Genomic DNA, 15,937 nt, shown 5'->3' on the forward strand with positions numbered 1-15,937 from the left:
CAGAAAATGCTGGTGATCCACCTATTTATTATCAGCATCATTATTATATATGCGTAATTTGTCTTCTAAGAAACACAACTTACTAAGTTTTTAAATTGAGGTATAACTGACGTGTAACATTATATTAGTTTCAGGTGTACAACATGATGATTCAATATTTGTATATAACAGTTTATTAAGTTTTAATTAATTTCTCTAAGAGTTAATCAGCTCATAGAATTCAATTCCCCTCTCCCCCCCTCAAGAGACGTTTTAAAAACTCAGACACAGTCTTTTCTTGGGCAAACAGAAACAAATTTCATTCAAAACAAACACCACCCCACCTCCCACTCCCACACCCAATTTTTTTTAAAAAGGCTATTTTTTTACCCGATAATCACGGAAAACATGCACAGTGACAAAAATATAGAGAGCACAGAAAAATCATAAAGAGGGATGAAAGAAATGTAACCACACTTCCTGGGGGCAAATCCTGCCCTTTGATTTAAAAAAGGAAGAGCATTGGGGCGCCTGGGTGGCTCAGTCGTTAAGCGTCTGCTGGGCATTGGGCTCCCTGCTCAGCAGGAAGCCTGCTTCTCCCTCTCCTGCTCCCCCTGCTTGTGTTCCCTCTCTGTCTCTCTCTGTCAAACAAATAAATAAAATTAAAAAAAAAAAGTAAAAGAGGAAGAGCATAGTAAAGATGCTCATTCAGGAAGTCTGGATAGGACGTGGAAATCTGCATTTTTTTAAAGTGCTAAGGTGAAGGTCAGATTAGCCAGGTTTAAAAGCAGATCTAGTGAGGGAAGGCTAAGCTGGAAAAGGACTGAGCTTGCTCTGTACACTGGAAGGTTAGCTTTGTGGCTCTGGTAAGTCACATGGCCCTTGCACCGTACCACAGAACCGAGAAAGGAAGGACAAGCATATCTGGGTGTCCAATCCATTTTATTACATGGAAAATCAGAGGCCTGGAGATGTCCGAGGGCTTGACCAAGGTCAAACCCTAATTTGCAGATCGAGGACTATACTTCAAGTGTATTTCTTAATCTTTTATTGGCAAATAAGGTGCTTAGAGTGAGATGAATGGGCACGTTCTTCTTTCAGTTTGCAGAAATATTTCACAGGTATGGAGGATCAGACTGCCTCTTACTTGGGAGAATCTGAGATGACTATTCATATTATGAATAATTCACAAATATTTGGTATATAAAATATTAAAGAGGTCATAGAACTGCTAGGAAAAAAAAAACCTTTTGATTGTGTGATTTAAATATGAAACGATCTATGACTTCTAAAAATGACTTGCTTGGTACCAAAATGCAAAATTGCATGTCGGGAGAATAAATGAATCATTTATCAATTAACTAGGAGAGAAGGACTGTTTGAAAAGCACCTGATTGAAATTTCAGAATAATCATGAACACAGGTAACATGCAGTAAAGATTTAGTGGCGGATGGCGGGTTTCACCCACTGAGCGGGGAGGAAATGGACTCCGGCAGGGGTGGTGGAGACCCTGCTCCCCTCTGCCTGTTCCCCACTGATGTCTTTGTACCAGCAGGGGCTGCAGCCTCCTCTCAGTGCCTTCATTCAGTGCTCCTTTGCCCTGGGCCTTCCTTCCTCCACCTCTGCTTGTGAACAACCCACTCACCTCTTCAAGACCCAGTACACACTTCACCCACTCGGACGGCCGAATGCCCTTGGCACCACCATGCAGCCCCCTGAGCTGCAAGCTGCCTGCTGGTGCTTCCTTCTGGTTGGAATACATTCGACACCCCACATGGACATGCTCTGCTGACTTCCAGGCATGTCGAGACGCCATTGTGATGAATACTGTTCGGTGACACACGGATTCATAAACTCATCCAGAAGTTAGGGAGCACAGGGACGAAGACGGAAAGTGTTGGGATTAGAGGGGTTTGGAGCCTGACTCAGTTTTGGAATCTGGCCAAGTTCCTTAATCTCCACTTCGGTGTTCTTATCTGGGAGGTGGAGATCATGGGACGCATGACTTCTGGGGGTTGGGGTGACGATGAAGCAGGCTTACTGTGTTCGGATGCTTGGAACCGTATGTGGCACTCGGGAAGCACTCCCGGACTGTGAGCCCTTGTCCCACCTGTTGGCATCATCCTTTTTTCCCATCAACCGACACAAAAATAGTGCTATTGTTATAAGGAGCCCACAGTGTTTTTTGAAGCTGAAATAGTTCCTGGCTGGGAACCACAGTGTCCTCTGTTCCTGCTTCTCTTATGGCATCTTTCCCATTTTTTCCCTGCTGTTTCAGAATCTGCAACATGCCTCATATCCTCTTGTTGTAAAATCATGTTGTCTTCGTTGAATCCTCGTAGCCCTTGTATTCAGTAGGAGCAGGATAAATGTTTATTGAATGAGTAAATATTGTGGGGCAGGACTAAAGATTGGTTGCTTGACTCTCAAGAGTCATGTGGGAGGAAATGGAAAGATCACTGCTTAATACTCCCAAAATTCTTTCAAAATCCAAAGCCCTTTATTGATGCAGTCTGAAGTATACAGTTGATCCTGACCAATGCCGAGGTTAGGGGTGCTGACCACCCCCTGTGTCGTTGAAAATCTGTGTATTACTTCTGACTCCCCCAAAACTAAACAGCCTACTGTGTTGAACAGAAGCCGTACCCATAACATAAACAGTTGACGAACACATATTTTATATGTTGTGTGTGTTATATACTGTATGCTTGCAATCAAATAAGCTAGAGAAGGGTGCCTGGGTGGCTCAGTCGGTTGAGTGTCTGCCTTTGGCTCAGGTCACGATCCCGGGATCCTGGGATCGAACCCCGTATCGGGCTCTCTGTTCAGCAGGGAGCCTGCTTCTCCCTCTCCCTCTGCCTGCCGCTCTGCCTACTTGTGTGCACTCTCTCTCTCTCTCTGTCAAATAAATAAAATCTTTAAACAAACAAAAGCTAGAGAAAATATAATGTTACCAAGAAAATCAAAAGGAAGAGAAAATATATTTACAGTACTGGACTGAATTTATCCAAAAAAAAAAAAACCCACCTATAAGTGCACATGTGCAGGTCAAACCCATGTTGTTCAAGGCTCAACTGTACTTTATTGTTTTAAAGGTGGAGAACCAGAGGCCCGGTTAAAATGTGTTTTTGATATTCCCTTGTAAAAAGACTTGATCATGACTTCCTTTCAACGATCCTTTTAGGAAACAAAGACTAGTATAGGGCAGAGTGCTTTTCCATCTTATGTGGGATATACTGGAGCCACAGAGAGAGAGAGAAACTGGTTGAATTCGGGCCAGGAGAATGGCCACAGTGAGGCCCAGTGAGGCCCAGCTCCCTGGAACGTGGGCTCAGGAGTTGCGTGCTGGCAGTTTTAGGTTGTATAAGCACTTCGGTATAGTGAATTCTAGATCAGTTGTGCTAACGGAGGAATGGATAATAGTAAGGACATAACGCTTAGGTTAATTTATGTGCCTCAGAAGGCACCACATGAACAGTCGTGCACGGAAACAGACAGGCACATCCTTGCTAGAGGCATGCCTCCTCTCTACTCTCTCGCAGAAGAACCGGCTGGAAGGGCTCGGAGGGGAGCTGGGCTGCAGTGTGAACGGGGCCTGAAGGGCAGAGGATAATCCACCAAGCAGACAACCCCTGTCAGGTTCTAAGTCTCTTGAGTACAGGAACTGGGTCCCCTGTTCACTGCTAAAGCTCTAGCACCTTGCTCAGAAAGCACTTAGTACATATTTTTTTAGTGAGTGAGCGAGCAAATGAGCAAGTGAGTGAAGACTCTGAAAATCGACAATATAAGATTGCTGATAAACAATTGCAGAGGAACCAGCATGCTTCTCTGAAATGACATTCGGTGTGCTGTGCTTGTTGGGATGTAGGAATTAATATTTAACATGTTATCCTGTAGAATTCCTTAGAGGCCATCTCAGGCCTCTTGTGAGGGCACAGGCAGCCATTTTTCTGTCAATAGTCACATCGCGAACATTCGTGACGTTGCGGCCCAGGAGGTCTCGGTTCCAACTACTCAACTCTGCCCTTGAAGCATGAACGCAGCCACAGACGATACATAAATGAACGGGCATGGCTGTGTCCCGATGAAATGTTATTTACAGAAATAGGCAGTGGGCCCGATTTGGGTCCGGGGCCACAGTTGGCAGACCTCCCTCTCAGGGCCCCTCCTGATGACAGAGGAGGACACTAAGGCACATAGAAGTCAAGTGACCTTCCCAAGTACACCTGACGGGCCAATGCTGCACTTATGACTAGAATCTACATTTACCAACTCTAAGCCAATTTTCTTCTTGTGAAAAGAAAATCCATTTATTCACACATTCAAGTATTCGCTGAGAGTCGGAATATACCAGGCATGGTACTAGGCCCTGGGTGTGCCTGAGTGAAACAGGGGCCACATGGTCCTGTTCTTAGAGAGCTTATGGCAGAGAAGGGGCGCGTGTAGAAGCCAATACAATGAGCGTAAGAAGTGCTGCAACAGGGCAGGGGCCGTGTCAGAACACGCGGGCACCACAGGCAAGAAGCAAACTCTCCTCCACTTTGCGTCACCGAAGTCTCCTTGGGAAGGTCCAGGCCCTTACTTGCATATCCCCTTTACACCTGTTATCACTTCTTCCCAATTCCATCAGTTCAGTTTTCCTCTGAAATCATGAATTCTGACTACATGGTGGAGCCCTACACGCACAGCTCATTGAGCTGTAGGAGCGTGGATTATCTCCACTGACCTTTGATCTTTCCAATCAAAAAGTTCTTTGAGTTCACGATCTGATCCATGTCCGAACGGATGGTTCCCTCCAGGCCCTTCGTCAGAGAGCGGCACTCCTCCTTTAAGGCACTTAATCCTTCTGAAACTTGATGCCGAACCAGGTTGTAGGCCTCCTCAAGGAGCTGTAACAGAGAACAGCACAGAAATCAGGGGCTCTGTCATGTGCGAGCGCTGGCCCGCTGGCCCGAGCCAAGCAGAGGGAGGAGGGCTAATCACAGATTATCTGAACATAAACACGACTGCAGGCACACTGTGATTTTTCTTTCAAGGTTTGAGTCTGTTTGGATTAGTCCTCATGCAAGTGAGACTGAGCAGACTCGAGGTAGGCAGTTCTCCACCCAGGGAAGGAATTATTTAAAAAAAACGAAGAAGAAGAAGAGAAAGGAAGGAAGGAAGGGAGGGAGGGAGGGAGGGAGGGAGGGAGAGAGAGAGAGAGAGAGAGAGAGAGAGAGAGAGAGAGAGAGAGAGAAAGAAAGAAAGAAAGAAAGAAAGAAAGAAAGAAAGAAAGAAAGAAAGAAAGGAAAGAAAGAAGGAAAGAAAGAAACTGCCCTAAAAAAAGAAGGGAAAGGGACGTTCATTTTGAGGAGCACAGTCGCATAGCAAAGTCATGGCTTACGCTGAGCCAGGCCCTCTTTCTGTCGTTCTTCTTCCCCTTCATTTTGGGCAGAAGGTCTGTCTGAAGGGTTGGCAGGAGGTCCTCCATCACCAAGTTACTCAGGATCTGGGGAGAGGAAGACAGTCCCAGAGTGAGTTGGGTGGTGATTACTGAATCTGAGCATCAGGCCTGCTGAAGTTGTCATGATTGGCAGTCCCGATCCTGGCAACTAAGATTGTCCTGGACTACATAAAATCTGTTAGGCTGATAGTTTCACTCTGGTTCTGAGGCTACAGAAATCTCAACTAAAGACAATCTTGGAGGGTAAACGTTCTTAAATATTTGCAAAGAATAGTAATGTCTGCTGACGGTTCACCATCAGAAAGGACAAATTCCTCAAATTCACACTTCTTCAAACTAGAAGCATCTAGTGCATTTAGGATAAAAGGCAAAAGTTTAGTTATGGATAAGGGCATCCTTAGCAACCTTGTGACAGGGATCAGGCTTGGTTTTGGTGGCTTGAGTCCTTTTCTGTGTCCTCTGAGACCATCATGCCTCCTCAAGCTCCCTTGGGATCTATGTGTCTTCATGCTCTTTGTCCCTGCCGTCTCCCGAACCCCACCTTCATTATCTTTAAAGTTTAGATAAAGAAGGGAGTAACAAATACTTAGAACAACTGGACATTTGTGGGATGAGCAGAACACGGGAGAGGGAATCTAAAGTCTTCAGAATGTTTAAAAAAAAAAATTTGCTCCCAAGTCACTCCTGAGATGTTGCTGGGCTCCATGAAAATGTTGTTTGTTTGTTTTGTTTTTTTAATCTGAGCATGTTCTCCATGTCCATTTATTACAGTGCTCCATGTAACACCAACTTCTCCTTCCTTAACTAGCCATCTCCCCCCGAATTGGAGCAGATTTGTTTTTCAGATTCAGTTTTACTATGAATCTTTTGGGGCTCACAGCTTAGTTTTCAGTATCAGGCTGCAAAACAAGATTTACAAAAGAAAAAGTAATTTTGGGAATGGAGAATCATTTGACATCTGTTCTATGAATTTAAAATGATAATTGCGCAAAATAATCGACCTCCTTCTCATAAAAATTCAAATTAGGCTTTGGGAATTACGGAAGATTTTTTCCTGAGGTCATTGGTCAGCCTCATGCTAGTGCAAATACTCATGAGCTCACGAGATTTTGCCTTTCACCAAGGGCTCTGTTACAGCAGGGTGGGAAACTTTAGCTGAACTGTCCAGGAACACTCCCAGGGTAGAGGTGGGGGAGCCGTCCAATCCCCCTGTGCCTGTGGGTCCTTGGGAGAGCAGGCTGGTCAGGTCAGTGCAGGGAGTGGGGCTCCTGTCACCTGCGATGTAGAACTTTGTGGTGTGATGAAGATTATAATGGGGATAGGATTTCCCCAAGTCCTGGTAATTCATTGGTGGGGATGTTTTTCTTTCTTAACCATTCTCTGGGAGCAGTCAAGAGGTGAGCCAGAATACTTGAGGAATTTGAGAGGAACGTGGTATGTGCAAGCTCCATGGAGATTAGCAGGTCCAACAATTAGATTCAAGTAGGTAATTAATAATCCATGGACCCTCCCCCTATCCTGCTTGGTGGAGTAAGTCCTTAGTTGGAACACATCTGCCCGAGACTGATGGAAGTGTAGCATGGGGAGAATGAGCTAGGAAAATAAGGAGCCTGAAGGCAGAGCTTAAAATCAATGGGAAATGTTATCTTAGTTGACAGTGTTAAATCAGGGTCATAATAATTGCCTAATTCATCCTTTTGCAGATATTAGTTTGAGTCTGAACATAAGCATGAAATGGGTTTGAAAAGATGAAAATGTTACAAAGGCCAAAGGAAAAAAATATTCCATTTGGGTGGGCTTATAGTTTTCTTTTAGTCTTTCCCATAATGTTCCAAGAAATTGAGTTCTATTTTATAATTTAGGGAATTGAAAAGGAAATATGTCTGGGAAAAAAAAAAGAGAAGGGGAATAGGAGTGGGTTGCAAGGGTGTGGGGCTTGGCAACACCACAGGGCAGGCAGAGCCTCAAAGTGCTGAGGCCCAACTGTGTCCATCCCAACGCTGAGTAACCCTCTTCCTCCACCCTTCAGCCCACCCCCCATCCTTGTGTAGCCCCCCGCACCCACCCAGGGTCTGCTCTGAGATTCCCTACCTGGGTCAGCTCTTCATGAGCAGGGTCCAAAGCCCTGGGGCTATTCTAGGGAAAGTAGCTAGTCAAATAAGTAAGCCATACTAATGAAGGGGTTCCTCAACCTTCTCCCCCAGAACAAGATCTATTGAGTATTTTTAGGGCCCTAAAAATACCACTTTTGCTTTAAAAAAAAAATGGTGTGTGTGTGTGTGTATGTGTGTGTAAATTTAACTGCTGGGATGTGTAGATTTTAAAATTCCATCACACATGTAAGAAACCAAACATGCCATTAGGTTGGTCAAAATCAACAAACCCAGGCTCACTCCCTGAAGGCCACACCATGTGTTACTTTCCAGATGCTGACGCTGTGGGGAAGATGTGAGGTCCAGAGACTGCTCTTCTTCCTGAGACTGGCCCGATGGTCTGACCAGGCTGTCGGCCTTGTGCCTTTTATGTTACTGTGTGGCCATGGGTGAAAGAATCATTTAAAGGGGTCACATTCAAGGTCACTAGACAAAAGACAACTCTGAAATGTATGGAGAAGGCCTAAAATGTGGATAGTTTTCTTGTCTTGAAACTACCTGTTCTGTGGGAATTATGAGCTACTTTCTCAGCTCATCTGATTAATTTAAAGGCAAATTTAAATTTATAGTAACACTTATAAGATAATAAATATATATTACATAAATACGTTACTATGATAAATAATAAATACACCAAATAACTGTAAATACTTTACATTTTGCAAACTGCTTTCCTTCATGACCTCATCTGTTACATTTTTATAGATGAGTAGGAACTATCTTGAAGTTTTTACTAGTATACAAATGTTTTCACCTTAATTGTCCGTAGGCAAGTTATCCTAAGATATTTGCTCTGCCTGGACACTTGCCTGAAAAATAACCCCTACCATGAGGGCCCACCAGACTTGCTATGTGAGTCATTACTATGAAGATAATAATGTAACAATGCTGAGCATCTTCTGAATATCAGGCCCTGAGGTAGAGGGGTTAGGACAAAATGATCAAATTTTTAGTAGATCTGAAAAAAGTGCAAACAAACGCAGTGCTTTAAACAAAAGATGTCATATTCTTTTTTTTTTTTTTTAAAGATTTTATTTATTTATTTGACAGAGAGAGACAGCTAGAGAGGGAACACAAGCAGGGGGAGTGGGAGAGGGAGAAGCAGGCTTCCCGCGGAGCGGGGAGCCCGATGTGGGGCTCGATCCCAGGACCCCGGGATCATGACCTGAGCTGAAGGCAGACGCTTAACGACTGAGCCACCCAGGCGCCCAAAAGATGTCATATTCTTAAACTCAGTTATGTCATACCGTTTTTTTTTTTTTTTTAATTACTTGGTAGCTTTTTTGGTTCTCTGATCTCTTTTTACTGTGAGCATTAGGAGAGACACTGCTTCAGCTCCATGCGTGAGGTTACAGGGAAGCGTACCCTCCCTGGGCCCCAGACAGGGGGGTTTTCGAGCCCACTTCCTTGCATTTTCTTTCACTGGCTTCTCCATGCAGAGCCAGACATGGCTCAAAATGTGTTTCCATCCCAGACTGGCTCTGTGACCTCAGCCAACCTCTCTGCATGTTCTTTTTCTCACCTGGAGGGTGATGGACAGATAATCCTTGAAATGCCCTTCCAGCGCTCACATTTTAGGAGTCTGACTTCCCCACAGATACTCAGATTCCCGGGGGAGCAAAACTTACTGGGTCACTTGATAACTCCAGCTTTTACTGATCTCTTCTCTGTTTTTTTTTGTTTAGTTCTGCTTTCCCACTTATGGTATTTTTTTATACTGCAAAATTAGCACCTTCCTATCACTGCTTCGTACCAATGCTTTATTATGTCCATATATGTGCAGACCCACATATGCTTAGCCACACACACTTCTAACACTGCCTTGTTCTACATCTAGGTATGACTTGCCTCACTGCGATGGCAAAGGATGAGTCATTTAGTTCTCCTGCTCCTCCTAGCGCTTCGCACATTATCAACCCAAAGCAAAAGGCAGAAGGTCAACAAAAGAAACATGATACTCAATGCAAAGAAAGGATTCATTAAGTACCTGCTTTCGATGGGGCATCATGAAGACATGTGAGCCGCCATGAGATTTCAAATGAAAGAAAAGATCAAGCAAGTAGCATAGGTAAACTTGAGGAGTTAAATAAATGTTGAACTTGGTCGAGTTCCATTGTTGGTGTTGATCTTTCACGGGACCAGGAATTGGAAGCCATCATTTCCTTTGCTATCTGTCCACTTAGCATGAAGTGGTGACCATGAAGCTACCAGCTGCACGGGGCAGGGACTGTCCTGTCCCACCCATCCTCTGGATCACCAGCACCCACCATGGTGCCTGGCATACAGTGGCTCAATAGTTGTTGAGTGACTAAAACCAGACAAGTCACTTAACTGTTATATGCCTCCCTCGGTTTTCTCATTTACAAAATGGAAATACTAGCAACCTCATGAGATCAGTAAGATGAACACACAGAATTAGGATTTGAACATTAAAAAGCACTACCCAAAGGCATTTTAATACTGGTATATCTACTAAATATGTTGGTTTACAAGGCAGGCTTCAGCCTCCCCTTTTGCTTTCATTTTTCTTTTTGGCATAAGTACAGTTAGTCCTTAATCCTCTCAGACTGATAAACGGATGTGCTTCCCCCAAATATCAGAAACCAAGAATTGGCTAAAGTGCTGGAATAAGTCTCAGGCTAAGAAATAAATGAGTTTAGAATCCCCCAAAGGGAGGGAAAAAAGAAGCTTCTGAGTCATATGGTTAAACAATGAAGAATAGCCCCATCATCATGAGCAAATGTTTTCGGCGTTAGATGTTTCATGACCATACGAAGGCAAGGCCCCATCTGGTCTCTTCCAAATATTGGCTCCTAATAACAAATTCCACTGGCCCCCAAAAGAGGCACTCGGGGAGATGAGGGGAAATGAAAGAACAGCATTGTTGGACCCTGTGTGCCTCTAATTAAATAATGCCATACCCAGCCTCCTCTTCCTGGCTGAATCAGCCATGTGATTGGTGTTCTCATGGACACAGTTTCCTTGGAGATTTGTAACAATGTCCCTGGTACCAAGCCAATGGAGGTACTCAGCCCATGACTAGCATTTAATCAAGGTCATGGGAAATTATATCAGGCCACGGGGGATAGAAAACTAGAAGAGGTAAATAAAATGCACGGAAAACTGTCTAATGCTTTTAAAATGTGTTTCCTTGACTTCGTTTATAGATCATTCAACACATAAAGACAAGTGCATGCCAAATAGTTTTCCGACAACATCTCACTTAATGCTCAGAACCCTGCAAGGTAAACATTATCATTACTCTCTTTCTCAGAGGACTAATCTGAGACGAAAAGAGCTCCAATAACTTGGCAAGATTTAGCCCAAGTCCACTGACCTAAGCCCCCACCGCACATGTTTGCTTATGGTCTGGAAGCACGAGGCCAGTTGAAAGAATCATGCTTTGTGTAGAAAGCAGTAGAAGCAGCTCTCCCCATTGCCGTTGCAGCGTTTCAGGCTGCCCTGTTTACTGCCCGGTCTGGAGGTTTTTGGAGAGGGTGCCTAATAGCTTGTGGACCAAATGCTTCTAGACGATGAGAGAAACGGCCTTTGGAACTACATCTTCTGTTCTTGCAACTTTTATTGTTTGATTTTTAAAAATTTTTTTAAATTATGACTCTGACCTCCCACGTGTAGACAGAGAAGAGGGTCCAGAATTTTGAGCCCGTGTTACCTGGATTTCATCCCCCGTGATCATTTCCCACGAGCCATAGTGTCCCTTCTCCTGCCGGAAGAACTGTACAGCTTCTAGAAATGCTTGGGCTTCGAACGTCGTCTGCTTCATGTAATCTAAGAGAAAGAGGCAAGGGCATTTAGCAGAGAAGAAGAATACTTCTACATTTGACCATGGCTCTTCAGGGGACCTAATATGACCTGAATGTTACAAGGGAGAGAATTATGAGACACAGAAAAATTAAGCAGGTGCCGAATTCAAAGTTCATGTGCAGATGTGAATTACACTCCTTGCTCCCCATAGCAGCGGATTCATTCTATCCGTTCCTGGGCAGACTGGCTAGGACGAGAAGCAGATGAACCCCCCTTTATCTTTATGCCTCCAATCGTAGCACCTCACTACGCAGACCATTTCTTCACAGGGCTTTGTGTAGCCACGGAATATCCCCCCCCCCCCCCCCTTCCCTGAACAAAACTCCGATTTCTTTGTGGCTTGATAACAACTTTCTGTCAAAAGGACATCAATATAATACGCTGATTTATGCAAACAAAGGATGACAATGGCTAACAACTATATAGCAAGATACTGTTCTTCTAAGCATGTTACATATTTCATTGAAACCTCACAAACACCTTTGAGGTGTTATTATCATCTTGATTATATAGATGCTCCAGAAGCCCAGAAAGATTAATTAATTGCCTAAGGTCATAGAGCTAGTAAGTGTGTGAACTCAGGCAGTCGGATCCAGTCAGACGACTCTACACTGTACCAGCACCACCCTACACTACCTCACATATTAGTTTTCCAGGTTTGCCCTTCCAAACAGATTAGATTTTATTTTTTAATTGCTTTATTTTATTTAAAATAATTAATTAACATATAGTGTGTTATTAGTTTCAGAGGTAGAGTTCAGGGATTCATCAGTCTTATATAACACCCAGGGCTCATCACATCATGTGCCCTCCTTAATGCCCATCACCCAGTGACCCCATTCCCCCACTCCCCTTCCCTCCAGCAACCCTCAGATTGTTGCCTATAGCCTCTTACAGCGTGTCTCCCTCTCTGATTTAATCTTATTTTATTTTTCCCTTCCTTCCCTTATGATCCTCTGTTTTGTCTCTTAATTTCCACATATGAGTGAAATCATATAATTCTTTCTCTGGTTGACTTATTTAGCTTAGCATAATACCCTGTAGCTCAAGCCATATCTTTGCAAATGATAAGATTTCTTTTTTTTTTTTTTTTTGATGGCTGAGTAATATTCCATTGTATATATACACCACATCTTTATCCATTCATCTGTTGAAGGACATCTGGGCTCTTTCCATAGCCAAACATATTAGATTTTAAAAGGTGTTATGTCTGAGAGGAAATATTTAATGGCAGGATTTTAAGTGTGGTTGGGGGAGCAAGGGCTCAATAGCCTTCCCAGAATTCCACAAATCACAGCGTGCATACAAATGTCTTCATTTCTGCTATGAACTGAATATTTGTGTCCCCCAGAATTCATATGTATGATAATACATACTAATCCCCAGTATGATAATATTTGGAGATAGAGCCTTTGGGAGGTAATCAGGTCAGGGAGGTATGATAGGATTACTGCCCTTATCATGATGGGATTGGTGCCCTTATAAGAAGAGAGCTCTAGGGGCGCCTGGGTGGCTCAGTTGGTTAAGCGACTGCCTTCGGCTCAGGTCATGATCCTGGAGTCCCGGGATCGAGTCCCACGTCGGGCTCCCTGATCAGCAGGGAGTCTGCTTCTATCTCTGACCCTCCCCCCTCTCATGCTCTCTATCTCATTCTCTCTCTCAAATAAATAAATAAAATCTTTAAAAAAAAAAAATAAGAAGAGAGCTCTTCCCCCCCCACTTCTCTCTCTCTCACCAGACACTGGACCTGCCAGTGCTTTGATCTTAAACTTCCAAGACCGTGATATTTTTGTTACAGCAGCCCAAACTGACCAAGGCAATTTTCAACGCACAAAGCTAGCTCTTGGAGGATACAATGATTACAGAATTATAATAATCTTTTCAGGGAAATGAATCATAGAAATAATCTAGTCTAACAATAAAGAAATCAAATCTTAGAAAGGGGAAATAAGGCTAAATGAAGTGATTGAAAGCACCAAGTCTCTTGTCTCCTACTTCTCCTATAGGACACGAAGTTCTCTTGCTAATAGCATATGATCTGTATTTATAGGGCAAATTAGATTAGCCAGTTGAAGCCCGCTGATTCACTGGGGACCTTCAGAGCTTTAGACAATGGGATTACTCAGTCAAGGAATGAGTGGTTGATAAGGCGGACTGGGCAGAACTGAAAAAGGATCAATCTGCTCCAGAAGGTGACAATCAATAGGCTCTAGATGACTCTTTTAAGATTGGTTTAGGAGGTCATAACCCTCAGGAATCTGGAAAAGTGAAAATACAATACATTTCAAGGCATAGCCTCTATAGAGTTCAAGCAACATTCTTCACGGTGAGGATACCACAAAGCCCTGAATCTCCACCTTCAAAAATGTGGAACCGTAACTGACATTTCTAATACTGACATAGAGATCTGCTCAAGATCTAAATCAGAAAAAGAGCATGCTTGAGAATCAAGTTTTTAAATTGAAGTATTTCTTCCTTGTTATTTTTTCTGGCTTGGCAAATGATTTAGTGTTTAATCTTAGAGGTTTGGAAAACACAAATTAAAGTCTTGGTATAAAATTGACAGCAAGGGGGCTGTGATATGGGGCTCAGTACACTGGGAGGGACTTTACCAACAGAGACGGAAACTGTAATTATACATTGAGATTCAAGATTGACTCATGTGTTCTTATTTTTAACAGCTGTTTTCATTTCCAACCTAAGGAAACAAAGAGATGGAAGAAAATGTGGTACGTGGATGGAGTGAGAACTGCCAGACCCGCGAGCCTGGGAATAAGGTTTTGAATTCTTCATGTCCTTACAAAAAGCATAAATTTACTTATTTCTTCCCCCACTAACCTCAGTAACTGGAGGAGGTATTTGAAATCCTACTCATACCTTCCATAATTATATCAAAGCAAACTATGGCAGCCCCCCTATGTGTGTTTCCAAAAATCTTTGAAAAAAAAAACAGAAGAAATGGGATTTGGAGACAATGATGTGGGAGTCAGAGAGAAGTCCAAGAGGAGAAAGAAGAGCTGGAATGTAGTAGTGGCGGATGAGACACCTTAATCTAGGCAGAAAAGAAAGGGGTTAGTAATCAGATGAACCACACAGGAAATTACAGTAATTGAACATCAGCAAGAAAGCCTAAAAGAATGAGGGCAGGGATCTAAATTCTCAACTCTCTATCATTAGGATGGATTTAAACTGGATTTTAACTATTCCTTTTCCACAGGGGAAAAAAGGATCTAATCTACTGATTCATCATCAGATTTTTCAGGTTATAAACTGATCAAGGAAATTAACGTCTACAAACCTTTTAGAACAGTATCTGCCATATTAAATCCACTTTATGGATATTAATTTTTATGATTGTAAGCCAAGCTCAACAGCATCTGCCAGATCATTACGGAAATAAAGAACAAAGGTTTGCTTTGTAAAAGATAGAATTGTATTGCAATGGTAATATGACCTTCATTTCTTCTAAGTTGTCTGTAGAGGCGTTGCTGAACTCAGCCAGAATGTACAGGTGTTAGAGAAAAACCGGATTGTCAGTTATTTGATCAACTTCCTGCCATAGATCTCATGAGAACAAATTCCAGGATCACAATCACTCGCTCTCCTGCCAACAAGCAGCTGAGAGTTTAGTCCAGTAGTCCCCAGAATCAACAAAGGCTTTTGGTTGTTAAGCCTTCTTGTAGGTCGACTTAGAAAAATGGCAGGTTATCAGCTCCAACTGTACTTTCCCAACATGTTATCATTATGAGGATGCTCAAGGAGACAGATGTGCTGGAGAGAACAGCATTAAATCCAGATCCCTCATTTGGTTGATAAGGAAACTGAAAGAAAAAAATGGTTAATTTCTTGGCTGAAGGTCACACAGCTGGTTAGAATCAGAGCCAAGAGTTGAAAAAGTAGCTCTGGCATGTCAGGAGTGTCCTTGGCATTCTTGCTTACTTAAATCATAGACTATGGGAGCTGAAAGTGGTCTTAAAGGTCACCTACCCTGAGCTCTCGCTCCATGCTGGAAGCCTTCAGAATCCCAGACGCTCATCTGGCCTTAGCTTGATTATTTCCAGTGACAGAAAGCTCACAATTTATGGAGTAGTCACGGAACTGCTCTAATTATTTGAAAACTTTTCCTTTTATTGAGCCAAAATCTGTTTCCATGAACTCTCATTAATCTCATTTCTGCTTTTCAGAGCAAAATAGACAAGTTTACTCCTCTTCTATATGGTAATTCTAAAAAAAAATACCTGAATATCTTTGTTTTCCTTCAACCATTCTTTAAACAATATAATTTTGGGGATCTTTTAAATTTAGCCCTCTTTTTTCCTTCCTTCCCTTAGTAACCAACTCCATTTAATCAATATCTTTCTTAAATTTGGCCCTTACACTGAATCCAACCCACTGAGTATTTTATACTTGTGCAAATTATGTAAAGTAAAAAGATTACTTTCCTTTTTCTGGTCCCTAACTTCTTTTTCTTTTTTTTTTTTAACACAAACACATTACACCATTGACTCATACTTTTCTTAAAGGCAAATAAAATCC

General features: G+C 42.7%; 1 protein-coding gene across 1 annotated transcript in view; it reads right to left on the minus strand.

The window, feature by feature from the left end:
* The window catches only part of NIBAN1 (niban apoptosis regulator 1), a 153,061-nt gene that overhangs the window by 18,929 nt on the left and 118,195 nt on the right, over positions 1-15,937 (minus strand). The window contains exons 6-8 of the mRNA XM_021682787.2: positions 11,250-11,365; positions 5,364-5,468; positions 4,707-4,869 (exon numbers count right to left, since the gene is read on the minus strand). Of these exons, the coding sequence (XP_021538462.1) occupies positions 4,707-4,869; positions 5,364-5,468; positions 11,250-11,365 (384 nt within the window). The remainder of the gene's footprint in view (positions 1-4,706; positions 4,870-5,363; positions 5,469-11,249; positions 11,366-15,937) is intronic.

This window comes from Neomonachus schauinslandi, chromosome 6, assembly GCF_002201575.2.
Source record: "Neomonachus schauinslandi chromosome 6, ASM220157v2, whole genome shotgun sequence".
Classification (NCBI taxonomy): domain Eukaryota; kingdom Metazoa; phylum Chordata; class Mammalia; order Carnivora; family Phocidae; genus Neomonachus; species Neomonachus schauinslandi.